At 41.7% G+C, this 18,426-nt stretch overlaps 1 protein-coding gene across 2 annotated transcripts in view; it reads left to right on the top strand.

Moving 5' to 3' along the window:
- The first annotated feature begins 236 nt into the window (after positions 1–236).
- The window catches only part of NINJ2 (ninjurin 2), a 51,248-nt gene continuing 33,058 nt past the window's right edge, over positions 237–18,426 (top strand). The window contains exon 1 of one of the 2 annotated variants that reach the window (XM_068401980.1): positions 237–388. In XM_068401980.1, the coding sequence (XP_068258081.1) occupies positions 350–388 (39 nt within the window). In that variant the 5' untranslated portion in view covers positions 237–349. The remainder of the gene's footprint in view (positions 389–18,426) is intronic. The other variant, XM_068401981.1, reaches the window with a different exon arrangement.

The following is an 18,426-nucleotide window of genomic DNA, read 5'->3' as shown; positions in this document are numbered from 1 at the left end:
AGGCTCAGCTGGCCTCGGAGAGGTAGCACAGACACATAGTGAACACGACTGTCACGGAAAATCTAAGAGGGACTCTTGTTCCGCAGACTCCTCGGACAATGAAGAATTGGTGTGCCACCCCCTCTCTCAGCCCCCAGCTGATGCCAAGGCGGGCGGCCGGCTGCCGGCAGATGAATAGCAGGTCTGTTCCAGCAGCTGCGCGTCCCGGTCCAGCGAAGAGAGAGTCTCAGGGAGCGCAGAGTGCCCCGCTCCGTGCGTCGTCTGCAGAGGAAAAGACCTGGGGGCAAAAGGATGGCCTCGGAAGGGGAGAGCATCAATCTTCAAGTGAGTCCGTCTCAGGGAAATACCCATGGGAGGTAGAAGCGGGAGGGAAGATCCCCAGTTTGAGGTAAATATCCACCGCTCCTATCATGCACTCCTCAGCTTTGGCAGCCAATTTCACTTGAAAACTCAGCGCTTCTTTTTTCCGCTGTTCTTCTTTGAAGAAAAGCTAGTGGTGGGATCTCTGCCCTATATTGCCAAGAGCTGTTATGAGCCTTTCTCCAGAAGAGTGAGGGTAAGAAGAGGGGTATTACTAAAAAGAGCTGCTTTTGGGGGGAAAGAGGGGCAGCAGGGGCAGGTTAGCCTTCATCTCTCAGAAGGAGGCAGCACATACTTTACAAGCTGCAAAAATCTGAGCTGTTTCTCATCTCACAAAGCCTTTCTCTGTTTGGCAGAAAGTGCTCCCAATCTGGAGAGGAGGAAAAGAAATAAATACAGCAAATGCTGAGGGAGCGCAGAGGCCAGGGTTTCCTACGTAGGGTTTACAGAGAAACAAAACTTCTTGGTGAAGCTCTTTCAGTTCTCTATGTTCCTTTTCTGAGTGTTTGTGTTTTTCAAGAAGGGTGTTTCTTGTGCTCAGCGTGTGTTCTAGGAAAGGGCAACTACCCAAGGGTTTGGAAAAAGAAACTATTAGAGGTGAAATGGAATCAAAAGCCCAGATCACAAACACCCATCAAACTTCAGAAGTTCAAGTCCAGATCCACACATCAGGCAACTCTGGAGAAGGGAAGAACATTGCCCAGGGCACACCTTCCAGCCCTGAGTAGATTGGTAGCAAGGTCCAAATTTTGCAGCTGATTTTATGTCTGTAATGGTCTTAACAACCCTTAGACTTGAAAGTGGGGAAGTCTATCTAGGGTCTCATTTTATTTCTTTGGCCCATGTCAAAGAAATTAAAATAGAAAGATTTGTGCCCTTGGAAATAATCAATCAGGACAATTATCCCTAACTAGAAAGAAGGACCCAGACTCCCTGATCCTGCAGAACAATCTCCATTGAGATACGAGGTGCAGAGCAGCTTTTTAAGACCTGGGAATAGTTATGCTCAAATAAGAGGTAAGATAACTGAAGAAGATACACAGGTAGCTGTGACAGTTGGTGAAAATGTACTCTATTTAGAGCTGAGGAAGAGAAAGGCTAGGCTTTCCTAGAACTACATAATAAGACAAAAATATAGAAATCAGTAAGCCAGGAATTGGGGGCAAGGGGCAAAGAGGACAAGAAAATTATGCTAAATAAAAGTCAAATTAACTCCTTGTATATTAAATCATTCCATCCAATTGAAAGTTTCAGGCTTATCATGGATTTGAAGCCCAGGTTTCATAGATGAAAAAATCAGCTTCACCAATTAAAATGCTCATAAACTTCTGAAAAATATGGGGTTTAGATTTTTCTCTTTGAACCCATCTTGAGGTTAAAAGTGAAGAGCCAAAAATGATCCTCAGCACCTTCAGCCTTTACATTACTCAAATAAATAAGCCCAGAAGGTCAAAGGTTCCTTGAGTTACAAAATTGAAAAGAGCATACCCATCTGTTTCGAGAACAGGAAGGTGTGGAGTGTTTCTAACACCTCTACACAGGTTGCCACAAGAAAAATAATGCTACTGAGATTTTCTTTGTGACGTCTTAAAGGGTTTTCATGAAGCCACCAGACAGTACGAAATATAGGTGAATGCACACAGGTTCCTGTGTGCTTATGACCAGGAAATATACAGTGCTGGCAGGGGAGGGAAAGAGCGTTACATACGACCACATAGCTTAGACAAGCAGAGGGTCCTGGCAATGACATGACTTGAGAAGTTTGAGGTGAAGGAAGAAGTGATCAGTAGCGGAGGAAAAAAAAGAAGTCTTTCAGTTGAAAGTACATTTAAAAGCCTCTCTTGAGTGCCTGCTCTGAGCACTGAACACAGAGCAGGTGCCTTCCTGGAAGTTTCCAGCTGTGGGTTTATGAAGAACATGTGGGAATGTGCACTGCATGCTCTGGGGTGGTAACGCATGACTCACTCCTCCTCGAGGAGCTCCTGGATGGAGCAGCAGGAACGGTCCTGAAAGTTAACTATGATACAACACAGAAATAGGATTTTTTATTTATAGGGAGACGGTCCTGTGCCCGAAGCTGTTACACCATACCTACTAGTATTTCTTATACAACATTTACATGGCCAGGCTAGACAGGTAACAAGAGAATGAAAAAAGTAGGAGCCTCTAGCCTGGCATAGGAGGGAGCTAGAATCACAGTAGGGAGCTAGAAGAGGCAATCAAGATTTAGGAAGGCTCTAAGGAGAACTGATCAGCCCCCAACCTTTTTGCTCATTCTAAAGCATGAGAACAGGAGCTCACTCAGCAAAATTAAGTCTCCATAACAGGAGACACTCCCTCACCCAGCATGTCATCAGCCTGTGGAATTTGCCATCTCCTGGAGCAGGTCAGAAGGTCAAATATTAGAAGCAGCACTGAGAAGAGATCGAGAGGTCCAGTAACAATATTTACAGTTATGCAACTAAAAAGTTACTTTCAAATCCCATAAGCCAATAGCAGGATAAAAATAAATACCCTTTTCAGTTCCCTACGGGCAATGGCACAATTGCTGACCAGACTGCAAGTGGTATCTTGTATTAGAGAAGTTACACACCAACTGTCCATAAGTGAGACCTAGGACTGCTTTTTAACAACAAGAAGTATCTCCCATTAACCCTTAACTTTCTCCCTCACAAAAATCATCTTGTTCTGTGTGTTTCAAAGGAGTCTGTTTTCTAGTTCTGACTTCTAGGAAGAGCAACAAAACCTCAAACTGTGCACAGAGAGATGCTAAAGGGAAATGGTGCTGAAATGGAAAAAAAAAAGCCACAAGGTTGTAGAGCAGCCTCACCAGACCTATGCCAGCCAGCCAAGTGCTAAAACAGAAGATAAAACTTGAATTAAAATCTTTTCATTAAAAAGATTAATTTACCTATTAAAAGATAAAACTTTACTACAAATTAATTTGAATGATGCCTTTTTCTTCCCAGACATCTCTATTTGTGGCTTCCAAGTGAAACTTTCACCTTGTCTTATTAAACATCTGCCCTTGATGAGAAACCAGGCAGGCAGACCAGTAACCTGATGAGATATAACACAGTATATCCTGAGATAGCTGGGAATCTATCTAGAAAAACATGTTTGGGATAGAAACAAATAAAACAATCCAACACGATCCCATCACCAATTTCTTCTTACTTTAGGAAACAAAAGTTCATAAATTAAAATAGAAGTATGGCTTTGATGGTCACACTGGCTGATTTATCTGCACTCCTTTATGCTAATATTCCCTCTGACTCTCGCCTCCAACCCTTCCATAGAGATTTGCAGGGGGGGAGAGAGGAGGAGGGAGCCATACAGGACCGTTCTTTTCAGCAGCAAAAGACCCATTAAATCTGTTTAGCTGTGTACCTCAGCTGCTGCAGTTCACGATCTGGCATCTAAACACAACCCTGTTTCATCAGTGATTTAAGCTAATGTACCAGACTTTGAATGGGAGCGACTGAGACAACATCCGCTCCACCACTCCCACCACAGCAGCAGTAACCAGGGGAAAGTCTGTGGACAGCTGAAATCAGTCACACTCGCACCTTATTGCCACAACTAAGTCTGTCAGAGCACCAGATGAATATTGCACAACGGAGCAAAGATTGGGGCTGATGCTAAAAGGCTCTAGAGTTTTATTAGGTTTGTATTTTTATATTTTCTTATTCATGAATGGGTGTTATGTTCTGTGTAAATGGGTGGTTAAGAGATGTGTGCCGGATAAATGTCATCCATATTCATGTTGCAAAAAAGGCTATATATTGTACGTTGCATGTTTCTTTTTATAGTTTCTTACTCTTTGGATAAGAAAAATTACAATTCTCTGGGAAGAGAAGCAGAAATAATACCTCACCATTTAGGGCATCATTCATATACCAAAAGTAAAAAGAGTAAACAGATAAAATAATCATTCTGGAAAACAGACCCTACACTGAAATTTTTTGGCAGAGGCTGTTTGTTGAATACTTTGAATGCAAAAATACATCTGTGGAAATAAAGACAGGCTTACAAGCAACTTGCAAGGAAAATAGATTTTAAATAACTGGATAGTTTACTTCCAGTGCTCAGTTTTTGACCAGATCTTTTGACCAGCAGGAAGATTTTAGACAGGCAGATAAATAGTGTTAGCTATAGGGGTGATGGTGTGGATTTTTCCAAAATGCTCACGAAACAAATGGAAACTCCCACTTACGACTGTAAATGGGCTTCAGTAGCGTTATTTGGGTTCTGTAATTTGGTCCTGGATAATGACAGTCTGCATTGAGAGAGAGAAAGAGCCTTTCAGAAAGAAAATCTCAAGTACTTCAGAAAGAGCCATTCTTGTGACATCCCTCTATGGTGTGTGCAACTCAGCCATCAAGAGTTTGAGGAACTTATCTCACCGTGTTTTGAACTAAACTAACCCAATTACTAAAGCCCTTCAAACAGGATCCCACTCCCAGGGGTGCACTCCACTGCCTGTGCCCTTCATTTGACCCTGGTAAATCTGGTTCAGAGAGCTAAACTTGGAGAAAATTAACCACTTTTTGGCAGGGCTTGTGTTCTTGTTTGCTGTCCTGCAGTGGTTCCCGGGAGGATCAGACAACGCCAATGACTAGGACAGCATGGCCATGAGAGCATGTAGAGGCAGCAGGATCTCTCCTTTCAGTAGCAGCTACCCCTCACTTCAGTTAGCTGAAGGGCCAAGTCCGGGTGTATACAGTGGAAGAAGCAGGGAAGGCCCAAACAGTAGCAATGATTGCTCTCACTAATGGACATCACTCAGACTGCAAGATTTTGGACTGCTACTTGAGAGTAAAGCCTTTACATGGCTAGCTAGAGGGTTAGGCAGAGATTCACCATGCCCCAGTTGGTCAAAAGACAGGTGTGAAATAGGATATCATGCTTAGGAGCGAGACTTGCAGGGACCTGGGAGTGGGATCCTGTTTGAAGGGCTTTAGTAATTGGGTCTGCATAGCACTACCCATGCTGGTCCCAGAAACCAGTAACACACTAGAAAACAGACAAGTGTGATCCCAGCACACTGAGAAGAAGGAGACTTTTTCTTACAGCCAGTACTAATTGGGCCTTTGTTCTGTAGTCAGATGTCACATTTAGCCACTCCTCTATACATTCCTCCTGTCTGCTCTACCTGGACACAGCCAGCCTTCCCACTTGGGGTGAATGTTCACTTATGCCTTTGCCAAACATGGGGATGGTATTTTCTCATCTTGAGAAACTGGACCCCAGGTTTTAGCGACAATGGTTGCAACTCTTCTGAGAAGCAATGCTGCTTGTGTACAATAACGACACACAGAAGTGCCAGCTTGTCCAAGTACAGAAGGGCACATGGGCATTTTCACTGCCATTTCCCCATCCTTGGCTTGTGAGTCAAATGTTTATAAAACTCCCTCTGAGAAAAGGCAATACAAGAATACTGCAATCTAGACTGCCCCAGGTATGTAAACACATAACAGGAACATTTGAATTGGACACCAGAGTGATGGAAGAGCCCATGTGCAGATGCTGCAAGATTCACATCAACAGTTACCATACACCTTGACACACTCCTTTGAACCAGGCAAGTTATAATTCCTTGTCAAATTACATGAATCACATGTGTGACTCTATAATTACAGCTGTGAAAACAATTATACTTAGGATCTTAGAACTTTCTATTCAAAATAACCCTTGGGGAAGAAATTTCTCATGAAGCTGCTTAGGTCAAGGTTCAGCAAGTGCTGGAAATTCTGGGGGAATCCTGTCAGCAGGTTTAGAGAAATGAGAACAAGGAAAAGAAATGGTGTACTGGTTTGTGGATTGTTCAGGCTCTTTTATTTTTTTCTTTAGCTTTTTAATTTTTGCAAATATTTATGCATATTTGCAGGAGTTTTCTCTTTGCACTCACACAACTCCAAATGATATTTTGAGGCATTAAAAAAAAGCCCCAAATTCACCACAGACCTTAGCTATGTGAGAAAAATAACTGCTCCTACCAACCTAAGAAGAGCCAAAGGGCAACCAACCATTCTTCTGTAGCCTGTGTTTTACTGAAGGAATGTTTCTGCAGAAGATAACAACACAGCAATACTTTGTACTCTCACAGGACTTGTGTGAGAACCAAGTTCTGCTGTCCCTAGTTCTCCAAGCATTTTGTAAATATCAGTGGATTTAATTTCACAACCCCCATGTGGAGCAAGAGATGTTTTCCTGCCTATTTTACAGATATTAGGTCAAGGCAGAGACAGTTAAATGACCGCTGGTGTACTCAAGGATGCACAAATAGAATGTGACAGAAGCAGGAAGGAAAGACTGAGCATCTCTTTTTGGATGGGTGGATTGCCATGCAGCAGCGGTGTGTTCTGTGGTTTCATCTCTACTTCTCACTGGCTAAATTCTTAATCTCCATTATTTTTTTAAGGAATTATTAAATATTGTTTTTTTAGTCATCAGAGACCACTCTGTTACTTCACACAATGTAAAGAACATTAATTGAACCTGTCAATAAGAGAACAAACACAATTCCTTCTCTGCTGAAGGTAGGTTCAACATCAATTGGAAACAAATTTCAACACACTTTCAAAAGTTCAGGCACACAGCTGTGTTTGCACCTCTTTCTTGGTGGAGCTCAACGGTAGTAGTGTAGGAAGCAAACTCCAAAGCCAAAATGAAACAAGCTAAATTATATTAAACATAAATTCTGACTCAGAATGACCATACAGGTTCTTGATGCAACTATTCTGCTTCAAGTTTGTGCCTTTTTTTAGCTGATTCAAGATGAAATGTTCCTGCATGTACCCGTGTGATTTCAGATTGTGGCCACACATATTTTGCTGACTGGGGCTGAAGTGCTGAAGGGGGAAGGTTCATCCTCATCACCACCATCAATTATTATTGCTGCCTCAATGCAACTGCTCAAAGTAATCACTCTATCAAGACTGTCTGGGCTAGGAAACCTCCATTACTGAGTGTCTAAGCTAACCAAGATCATTGTGAAAGAACTTGTTTAGGGAATATGCAATTATGTCTTCCAAGGAAGATTTAAGTAAGTCCCCTGTCTTCACAGATCTGGACAGAGACAGAAACAGCAGCTCCTTTAGATAGACCTTCATCCATCTTACTGCAATGGGATAATTGTTTACATTCTCGGATGTTTCTTGGCTGGCCATGTTAGCTGAAGATCTAGTTCTTCTGGGATATCAGAAGACAATGAGATATACAATCTGGGTTCTTCTTAACTTGGACGTAAAGAATAAGGAAAACAGCTACAAACACAAATACAACAAAAAATATTCCTGCATAACATAAGCACATAGGTTTTTTTCATCTTTTGTCCATGGTGATACCTTGACTGGCAATCCACACTGATCAGAGAGACATCCAGCAAAGGATTAATATGCTACAGGAAAATATAATATGCTGCTGGTTTCCTCCCTTTTAACAGAAACAGATTTGAACTCCATCTTCATGTGCTAGATTCCTGGGAGCCGATTCTGGACCAATTCCTTAGCCAGCCCCCATTTTTTTGCATGTGGCTGTGAAAAAGTTGCCAAAGGGAGTTGTGTCAAAGGGCTTTTACTTTGCTCCTAAAGGCTCCACGTACAGTCTGAAGGAATCTGAAGCGCTCGCAAAATGTGGTTTCCCCTCTGGTGTTTGCTGTTCAGCTGGCTCAGCAGCTCAACCATTTAAAACCACTGTGAGTGGATTTAGCACTTGTGAAATAATGCTGGCCTATTCAGATCTGGAGAGGGATGGACAAAGTCCACCAGCACAATAAAAGCCCCTCTTCCTTACTTCTGAGATGAGGAGCCAGCGTGCAACGGAGTTTGATGGTGAAAACTTCTCATATCCAGGTGCAGCTACACAGATCTTGGGGGAAAAAGGTATGGGCCTACCAAAATAAAAAAGCTAACACATGCTCAGAGGAGGCAATATCTTCAACATCCCAGAAAAAGAAAAAAAGGAAAAAGGAAAAAGGAAAAAGGAAAAAGGAAAAAGGAAAAAGGAAAAAGGAAAAAGGAAAAAGGAAAAAGGAAAAAGGAAAAGGAAAAGGAAAGGGAAAGGGAAAGGGAAAGGGAAAGGGAAAGGGAAAGGGAAAGGGAAAGGGAAAGGGAAAGGGAAAGGGAAAGGGAAAGGGAAAGGGAAAGGGAAAGGGAAAGGAAAAAGAAAAAAGAAAAAAGAAAAAAGAAAAAAGAAAAAAGAAAAAAGAAAAAAGAAAAAAGAAAAAAGAAAAAAGAAAAAAGAAAAAAGAAAAAAGAAAAAAGAAAAAAACACACACCAGAAAACAACTACTTAAGTACAGGAAGCAAATCATGAAGGAGAAAAAAAATAAAAAAAGAGGAGTGCAGCCCCAGAAGAGAGCTCCAGCGGGCTGTAGTCCACAAAACAACAGATTATGAATGCTAGTAAGCCAAATGGGGGAAACAGATACAGAGAACTGAGAGTCCTGGAGGTTCCTGTCCCCAGAAACCAGAAACAGATGGAGCTCCCCACTTCACCCTAGCCTAAGCTACTAAGTATAGCAAGAGGCGTGTTTCATCTCTGAGCTGATCTAATGCTCAATTATTCTGCTGAGAACATGAAAATAAAGAGATAACTAACGCCATCTCTGATGTGGACAGCGTTGCAGGCACGCTGTAGATCTGTATCTTTATGCAGAGATTTGAACTCAGGACCAGGCTCAGACAGGCAACTCAAGAGCAGATAGCAACAGGTCTTGGTGGCTACTAATTAGGTTAGCTTTTGGTTAGCGATGTTGAGCTGAGTAGCCCTCTGATTCATTTCCAACCCCCTCAGCGCTACCTTCAGCCACAAGCCTCCAGGCATCACCCTGAGTTGCTGAACTAGGTCAGTCTTAAAGTGTTCACTTTTTTGGGCCATGGCAAAATGGCAGTTCTCTTATGGATCCCCAGGTGGGGGAACGGGCTCAGGGTTCGGGTGCGGGCCAGTGTGGTGGTGAACTCAGGTGTTTACAGCCCGGGTGAAGCAGGGTCGTTTGAAAGTACTTCCTCTCGCCTCACTCACACAATGTACAAACAGGGACATTATGTCTCCTGTGGGAGCAACTGACTCAGATGCTTGGCCAGCTGCAGGGAAAGGTGTCCCCGTAGCTGCCAACAGCAAAGAATAGCTAAAAAATAAAAAGATGCATCGCTCTGTGGCTGCAAATGATAACAATACATTCCTCTTTATTCTGATCCAAAAGCAATTTTTTTCTTCCTTTGTTCCCCTCCCTGTTTTTTCCTATCTGATGAGAACTTGTTTCTCAGCTAGGAGCCCTGTCTGGCTGTTATTGGTGTGCCTAACATAATTTTTTATATTACTCCCATTTTTTTTTATTTTACATATTATCAAATGACTTATGAAAAGCAAAGTTCAGCCAAGTAAACCTCAAAGGAGTTGTGCAAGAGCAAGTTGCACTGAGCTTTACCATGCACCCTGTACAATTAACCATGTATGTCCATGGCCTTGATAAATCTGTTTATGAAATACTTTGTGGGTATATACTGTCACGGATCTGGCTGGAGCAGTCTGAAACGATGCCGTTCCCAGTGGCTATCCTTCAATCAGAAGACACTGTCTCTAGCACTATTGACCTCTCTGAGAAATAAGGGACAGTATCTAGCTGAATAACTCCTCCAGCTATATCAGCGATTTCCATACATGATATATTTGTATCTTGCACATGACAAAGTACTTCTTCATTTGTTAGCATCTGCTCAGTGGGCGTAATTGTAAGGCTGATTCAGCAGAAATGAGAGCACACTTGTGGGAAGTTTGTCTTAGGACTAGCAAAACACACAGGCTAAGAGAAGGCTGTGATTTACCGATCACTATCTTTGTATGGAAAGATCCATGTCCTTTGAACGCCCTCTTCTCCTCCTAGTGCATTGTGAAGGCCAGGTAGGACTCTGCGACTCTTGGTTGTGCTATAGGTAATATTCAGAGGCCCCAAAACTGTGGGAATATTGTATCTCTCACCAAGCAGCATCTGGTCTGCCTTTTGCCCAAGGCACCTATATTACGTACACAATCAACACTAACATGTTGATACCTGTGAGCAGAGCGAAATTCACATTCTGTACTCAAATGCTGCAGGAGCTGAGGTGTTAGGAGGATGTATGAAATTAAGATAGGGAGGACAGGGAAGGAGAGGAAAGACTTGGCAGCTACATTCAGATGTAATAAGTGTAGTTGAATGAAGGCCTTCAAGATTGAAGATGTATCCTTTGAGGCAGTATTTCTTCAGAAAGTAGATTACAAAGTAAAACCTCTTCAAAAGGTACAACAAAACCAAGCATATTTGATGCCAGAGTCAGGAACTGAGGAGAACGGTTGTAATGATTTCACTAAACATTTATCTTCTCATCAGGTAGGGATAAATATAGTTTAAGAGTCACTGGTCACGATAAGCATATTAATAGGTGGAAACGATCTTTCACCCATCTTCTCTGGTCATGTCAGCAGCAGCATCAAACAGGGTGCTCAAACAGGACATAAGAAACTTTGAATAAACAAAAAGGGGCAGAGCGGCTTTTGTTTTTGCAGAGAAACAGACTGTAGTGAGCACACTGAAAGGTACCAAAAAACCCTTTCACAGGGCCGCTGCGCAGTATGTTGACAGTAAAGCTGAGCTGCTCCAATGACAGGGAGCTCTGCTGAGGGAGGCAGAAACCAGGAAAGGAAGAGTGTGATCAAAAGTGAATAAACTATAGGGATAAACTCCTCCATCACTTTGTGCTAAGTGTGTGCAAATATTTCAACATACAACTAAAACTGAGAGCTAATATGAGCTGCTTCTCTGAGCCCATGCCAATTAACGACAATCACAACCACCACAGTGATCCAAACACAGACATTCAGTGCCTAGCCTGCCCCACAGGGTCCAGGGGTTTTTTTCCCCCTTCTTCTCCCTAACTCTTCCATCCCTCCTCAAACATTCAGGAGTTCATTTGGACACAGCTTTTTGGCTACTCCCTTCTAAGAATCCATCTCCATTTCAAAACACATATTGAGTGAACCTCACTTGAAACCCAGGGCATTTGTTCTGCGTCAGCGGTTCCCACTTCTTTTGTCCCTCAGCCATCTTGAAGTGAGAAACTACAGGATAAACATCAGATACAGCGACAAAGGAATCATAATAAACTTTAGTTCCTGCAAAATTTTGTTTCCCACTCCAGAAATTTACATTTTCGGTGGCTGAATGTGAATGCTTTTCAGAAGAAGACTGTATTTGCAGAATTTGGGCATTCAATTGTCAGAGAAATGGTTATTCTGCTTTAATCTCCTCCCATTCCTATTCTGGCCCAGAGGCATTTGCTTCCCCAATAAAGTCTCCTAGGAAGGCCTCATTTGCTACCCCCCTTCCCAAAGGTCTCTCAAAACCACGTCTACCCAGGAGATCTCTGAAAAACACAATTGTCACTAAGGGGATTTGGGCCTCCCTTTAATTTCTGCCACGCTGTACTATAGCTCCTCATTATAAAGTTAGCTCTTAAAGGTTTTTTGTCTCTGCAGGGTTGAAAGTTGCTGACTGAATGTCTGGGTCCAATTTTCCACCAGTCTTCCTTTAACTGGCCATTCTCAGCTATGCAAAGTGTTTGCATAACGCTACAAGATCATTCACATCAATCTTATTTAACATTTTGAACCTGTTTTGCAAAGGGGTTAATGAGAAAACAAAACACAACCTGAATAATAAGTCACCAGAAAAAAGTACTAGCCTAATCTTTTAATATAGAGCCTGAAGAGCAGTTCTTTTCACAGAGGGAAGAGAACTGACGTATTTTCTCATCTGAGAATCTAATTCCCAGGGACAGTGTATGAGAAAACAGCAGTAACCTACAGAACACCCAGGAACAGTTGTTGAAAGATTCTCAGGGTGTTACTTTTGGCAGGACATCAGGTTCCAATAAAACCCACTGAAAACACTAGACTAACAACAACAATAATATTTTACACAGATGAAGTGCCTTTCATCTGAAGGCCACAAAAGGCTTCTGCAAATGGTGAACGAGCTTCTTGAGGAGGGGTAAATGAAATTGATGCTCCGTAGATGTTGCTACTGATTCACTGATTTGCAAGATAGGTTATTGTGTACAGAGTGTCAGAGGGTACAGAAAGAAAAGAGTTAACATGTATAGGCAAGCTTGGGAGCATTCTTTGTAGTGAACTTGCATGGACATAGTAACCTATTTTTTAATGTTTTCAGTAAATCAACAGCTGACATTCCACATACACAATTTGAGCACCTGTACACAAATCAGGTAACCAAAGATCACATTGTGCAAACACACAAAGTACTAGGTGAGTTCATGTACAGCTACTTGACTCTAATGTGAAATTCTACATACTATGCTTGCAATACCTGCTTGGCATGCTCTTGTATGTTTTCTGACACCAGTCTGGGACTTTAAAAATATGTATAACCATACATATGTATATGAAAAGTTAGGGACTAGAAATATGAGATCGGTGTAGGCCACTTGTGAACTGTTAGAAGTTTTGGATCCAGACCCACACTTTGCAATGTTAGCCTATCTCTGCTGGAGAACCATTCCACAGTGCGGCTACCTTTCATAGAACCCAAGATGCTGCATAACTCGGGGCCACGTATGAATCTCAGCCTATACTTCATATACTATACTGCGAAGATGTTGTTGGTGGTGTTATGCTGGCAAAACTTCCAGTGGAAATACAGCTTCTACTGCATCATTAACAGCTTTTATGGCTTAACCGACTTGCTTATGACTTTTTGCCACAAGTATACCATCAAATCTTTCTGCGCTCACCTTACCTAAGTGACCTTAAGAGGACAATGTATATTGAGATAAGTGGTTCCTTTCCTCAGGATCTCTCCATGTATATTTTACATGAGGATTACATCTTGCTCTTTGTAGCCATTTCCAGAGTCAACATCACCCTTATTTTCCCACCCAGCACTCTCATCAGACAGCAAAAGATGTTGAGAAGTCATTGTCTGTGCCCTGAACACACAGAGACATGAATTTCCTACTCACTGTTTACATGAAGGAAATTATGTGAAACAAATCATGTTTCCTCTGTGTCATAAGAGTAACAACAATAGCAACGAAGGTTTTGTCATGTCTAAGGCAATGACTAATAAACAGAAAGATTAGATATCAAGATGATCTAATAGCCTGCTACTCCCATAAGGGGGAGGTCCTGCTCCTTTTCAGCCCACCACCCTTTGCTCCCTCCTTATCTCGTGCTCCCAGAGACACATCCCACCTTGCCCTTGTGCTGGCATTTGCCAAACCCTTCTCACAAACAATTTAGCTCCTTAAAGCTGGAAAAAACAGTCTATTTTTCTTTTCTGTTTTTATAAATTTAGCTTGGCTTAATGAGCTGAATTGGCTCAGAACAGGATCTCATGAAAGCGAGAGTGCATGAGAGCAGAAGACTCATAGCAGGAGCGTTTGCTCTGGACTCTTAGGTCACCATAGCTACAAGGTGTAACCCCGAGATTTGTGCAGAAGATGTTCTCTTGCTGGCAGTTTCACTTTTTCATATAGATGACCATAGCTACTTTCTGAGATAATTTGATCAAGTCAGAAAGGGGGTTAGCAGAATAATTGGTGTAATTCAGAAGTTGTATTCAGCTACAAATGCAGAAGAGAGAGTAAGTCTGGCCTCTTAGAACTGTACCATACAATACCACAAAAGAATGAAGAGGGGCAATTAGAACTGATAAAACACAACTGGAATTGCTCTTATGGGTTGAACATACCATGATGGCAAGGCATCACAGCCACTAAGAGCTGCGTAATGCTTTACTCACTATCAGATATACCCACGTCTTCCCTGTGGCTTGAAACAGCATCTATCACTAGGCTAAAACACACAGAAGCACTCCAAGCATCATGAGTCACTGCAGAATTCAAGTCCATTTTCTCTGTCTAGTTTTGCTTGCCCGGGATCTGGAGGGCACCTTGTCAGGATCTTTAAAGAAGCTTCAATGCCACCCCCACTGGAGTGTCTTCACCTCCCCAAAAATGCATGTGCATTTGTTCCTTTCAGCACTCAGTTTCTGCATAGAGATGACAGACATGCAACTGCTATTATTGGACACAGGTTAAAAGTTTACAAATTGGTCTTAGCAGCTGTATTTGGAAGCTAAGTTCTGAGAAAGTGAACTGTTGTCATCTTTCCAGATATTGGTTTTGAACAACCCCATAGTTATGGTCAGAGATTAGAGAGATTTTTGTGGTGTTAAAAGAATGGTTTGGAATTTCTCGTCCAGCCATCTGCCCTCAAAACTTAGTAGATAACTCACTAGCACTCACCTCCATTTGTTACTGAGCTAAAACTTTTATCTCCTCAGCTTCTCGTAAAGTTCCACTCAGTATCTTTTCAGAAGCAGAGCCTGTTCTAATATGAAAGAACAAACAACGTGAGAAGTGCAACTCAGAATTCAAGTCTTCAAAAGCGCTCATGTTAAATTCCAGCTGAGCTAATATGCACGTATGCACAGAGGCGCTTGCACACATAAATCATAGCTTGCTTACATCTGGCACACGCAAAGAGCACACTGCTTGGCACACTCTTTAAATGTGCTTCAACTACTGGACTGCATTCAGGTCTGCAGACAATTTTGAAAAAGTTTCTTTTTATTCAGGAGATGCAAAACCCTGCTGAGTGTTTTGCTGATATTCTTATGTATCAAAGACACGCACTGTTGCCTGCCATTCCTGAAGAAGCTTCTGCAGCCTTGCATCCACGGGATTATCAAAGTAGGTGCTTTTCATTCTTGAGAAGTAGAAAAGCTATCTCCATGTCCCAGATGTTATTTGTTTACCCTGCACAAGTTCGAAGCAGTACTTATAACCAATCACAGTTCCTAAGCTAACTGTGTAGTTTGACCAAGCTCCAATTTCAAGTAAAACAACTATCTAAACCTGTAAGTAGTTACACCATCTTAACCAGATTTAATAGTTTGTTGCTGTCTCACAGAAGCTGCTCACCATTTTACTTACATATTCAGCCTCAACTATGGAAGATATGGCCAGCGAAGTCCAAGCTAAAAATATCAAACTGGTGCCACACGTAGATTGCTCTTACCACCTTGTACCAGATTAAGTGCACATCAAGTGAATTTTCCAGAGTGGTCTGTGAAAACCCGTTAGTCAGTACAGCATTGATCACAGCTCTTTAAACTGTACTTGTTTTCCCCTGCAAGTGAGTCAGATTCCTTCTGGGTCCTAAATTATAGCTTTTGAGAAAGGAATATTTCTTTTACTCTTAACCTGGAAACTTACAATCATCTGCTCAGAACTGCTTTCGAGTTATGCAAGTCCAGATCTGTACTTCTTTCATAATTGTCTACCACAGTAACAAATAGGGCAGCACCATGCCTCGTCCCTCAAGCTCTGTACTTTTGCCAAAGATAACCAGTTATGCTGGCATAATTAATTTTGATGCATTAATAACACAACCATTTTTGTCTTTACCAGCCAGCGTATTTGCCAGTAAGATGCAGCAAACATAATTTAGCGAAGTCCTTTCCTCTGCTAAGAGGGAGAACAATCTCTCAGTTTAAAGAATGGGAGAGGAATCCTTATTTAAGGATTAATCATCACTTTATAACTCCTGCAAAATTCACACTCCAGGCTCTGATTTAGTTATACACAATAACTGTGGCTTGCTAATTAAGAACAACATGGGGATTAGCCTTTCTTCCTTTAGTTTCTTAAATTGCTGATTTAAAACTTCTCTCAGTGTGAGAAGCATTTCTAAATATCTGAAGTGTGTGAAAGAGCAAGGGCATTTGCATCTCCAGCCAAACCCACGGAGGCTGGAAAGCAAGCCATGATTTATATTCAATACCTCAACCTATAACCTGGAGGACATCTGGAACTCTTCAACACCAACCTCTGCTCTATGAAACAGGGACTCCTCTCCCGTGGGTACAAAGCAGATTCACCTTTTGACTCTATTTGTTGTCACTGTGGGTCTTTAGCTTGAAATTATCCATTCCCTCCTATGACTTGTATAGGAGTCAAAGCAAGAAGTACTCCAAAGACATGTGAAGTTGACACTTATAAAGTCTTTCTGAACTCATTTGAAATCTTGTCTTGGTCTTTCACTGGAGTACCTAACAGGTACCCTGCTTTTCATCTCATGTAGGTTTTCCCAAAGATCCTGAGACACTCTCTATTTGTTGTGAACTGAGATGAAAATAGTTTCTCCATCTCATTTAAGAAAGAAAAAAATGCTTCAATTTTGAATTCCAAAGTAGATTTCAAGGAGTCCTACTTATTTACCAGTCCCAATAAAAGCTACACTTATCGTAGAAAGAAGGTCATTTACAAGGTTCAGTCCACCACATCTGCTGAATATTAGTCTGGTCCCTTACAAGTGGAGTTTGATGGAGTTTGATAGTGCTTCTGAATGGCTGGGGTCATGGGATGGTAGCTCATCTTATCTTAGCTTGATTAAGACAACTTTTCATCTAATCACGTATTATTAAGAAAGATGTGATTATCTTTGACTTCAGTACTCTGTAGAAATTTTTGATTTTCCTGATTCCTTTAAGCCTGAACTGGGTTTGATAGCAGTTTTGAATTATGAAATTTGATGCCAATTTTGATTCAGTTGCATCAATAGCCTTGACTTTTTTTTTCCCCAGACTTTCACTTTTTTTCACTCCTTTATGCTACCAAGACTTGGTAATGCTTCTAGCTACAGAATTGCTTTATTAAAAAAAAAAAAAAAAAAGGATTAAAACCACACAAGACCAATTGCTGTACCAAATCAAATCTTTCAAGAATACATGGCAGCATGGAAAAGGTGGGGAGATATAAGAGGAGATGAATGATAACCCTGGAGGCAGTGGCAGAAGGCAGCATGTGCACAGCACCCGTAGGTGCAGGCCTGGAGGCAGACATTAGACAAATCCAGCACATGCAAGCATGGCCCCATCGTGAGGGGTTCCACAGTGAACCACATGACCCTTTTCCTATCGACTTTGATGAAGGGATTCTGAAGGTAGATAGTTAAATCTTTTCAGCTGGGGTATCTTCAATGCATGGTAAACATTCACACTGGAACAGTCTGCTCTTTCTGTTTCCTCAGCATCAAGACGCAATAGCACGTTGACTGAAAACTCATTCTAAAGATGATTGTGGTATGTAGGGGTGACAGGGGAAAAATGGTGGTGGGGCAGCACCTACTTTGTTATTCGGGGACTTTCAAACACATCTGCAAGGCATGCACATTGCATAGCCCCATGCTGCAGTAGCAGAAATGGTTTGGGGGTGGGGGGGTGTCTTTGGAGTGGAAAGAAGTGAATAGAATGAAAAACATTTGTACTGGACACTAATATTAGATTTCATTATGGTCTTTCTTTCTATGGGATCCTGGATTCCCAAAGGAAAAGAATTGCTAGGAAGGTCCTTTCTGTGCATTTTCCAGGTAGCTGCAATAATTTCTTTCAGATGGAGATGTCATTTCCACAATGCAATGATTTCTCAGTCCGTTCAGAGATATATTCCAGGCAGTACAGGCTTGCAAGCTGTCCAGAAACACAAGGTAGTCCAAATGGGGCTGCTTGTTCATTTAACTGTCAAATATATAGCTGATGTAAGAAGAGCTTTCTCTGTTTTCCTCTCCATTTCTAGATGTACTCCAAGGGATTAAATGCCATTTTAAAAGCACTTATGATCTGTTTGCAGTAGCAGCCATCTCTTACCCTAGCTGTAATTGGAAAAGCTCAGACCGACTGCAGTGATTTTTGTCAGCATTCCAGTGACCTGACTGTTCTCAGGGACAGGGTATTTTTGATAGCAAGCCCTTAATTCTTTATCCTGTAGACCCAGCTGGTCCACAGAGGCTAACATCATTTGACCACAAAATATAAGATACCAACCACTTGAGTTTTGCCAGAGTAGAATTTGATAGCTGAGCACTGATTAAACTTTCTTTTGGAATCAGTGTCCACTATATATGCTATTATTCACCAGTGGCATGCATTCAATGTCTCTGCACAACTGGCCAGCAGGTTTTTTTCTATCGATATATTTGCCAAGATGAAAAACCAGAAAA

The sequence above is a fragment of the Nyctibius grandis genome, chromosome 5 (genome assembly GCF_013368605.1).
Source record: "Nyctibius grandis isolate bNycGra1 chromosome 5, bNycGra1.pri, whole genome shotgun sequence".
Lineage (NCBI taxonomy): Eukaryota > Metazoa > Chordata > Aves > Nyctibiiformes > Nyctibiidae > Nyctibius > Nyctibius grandis.
The sequence above is the reverse complement of the archived record's forward strand: the minus strand, read 5'-3'. Positions and strand labels throughout refer to the sequence as shown.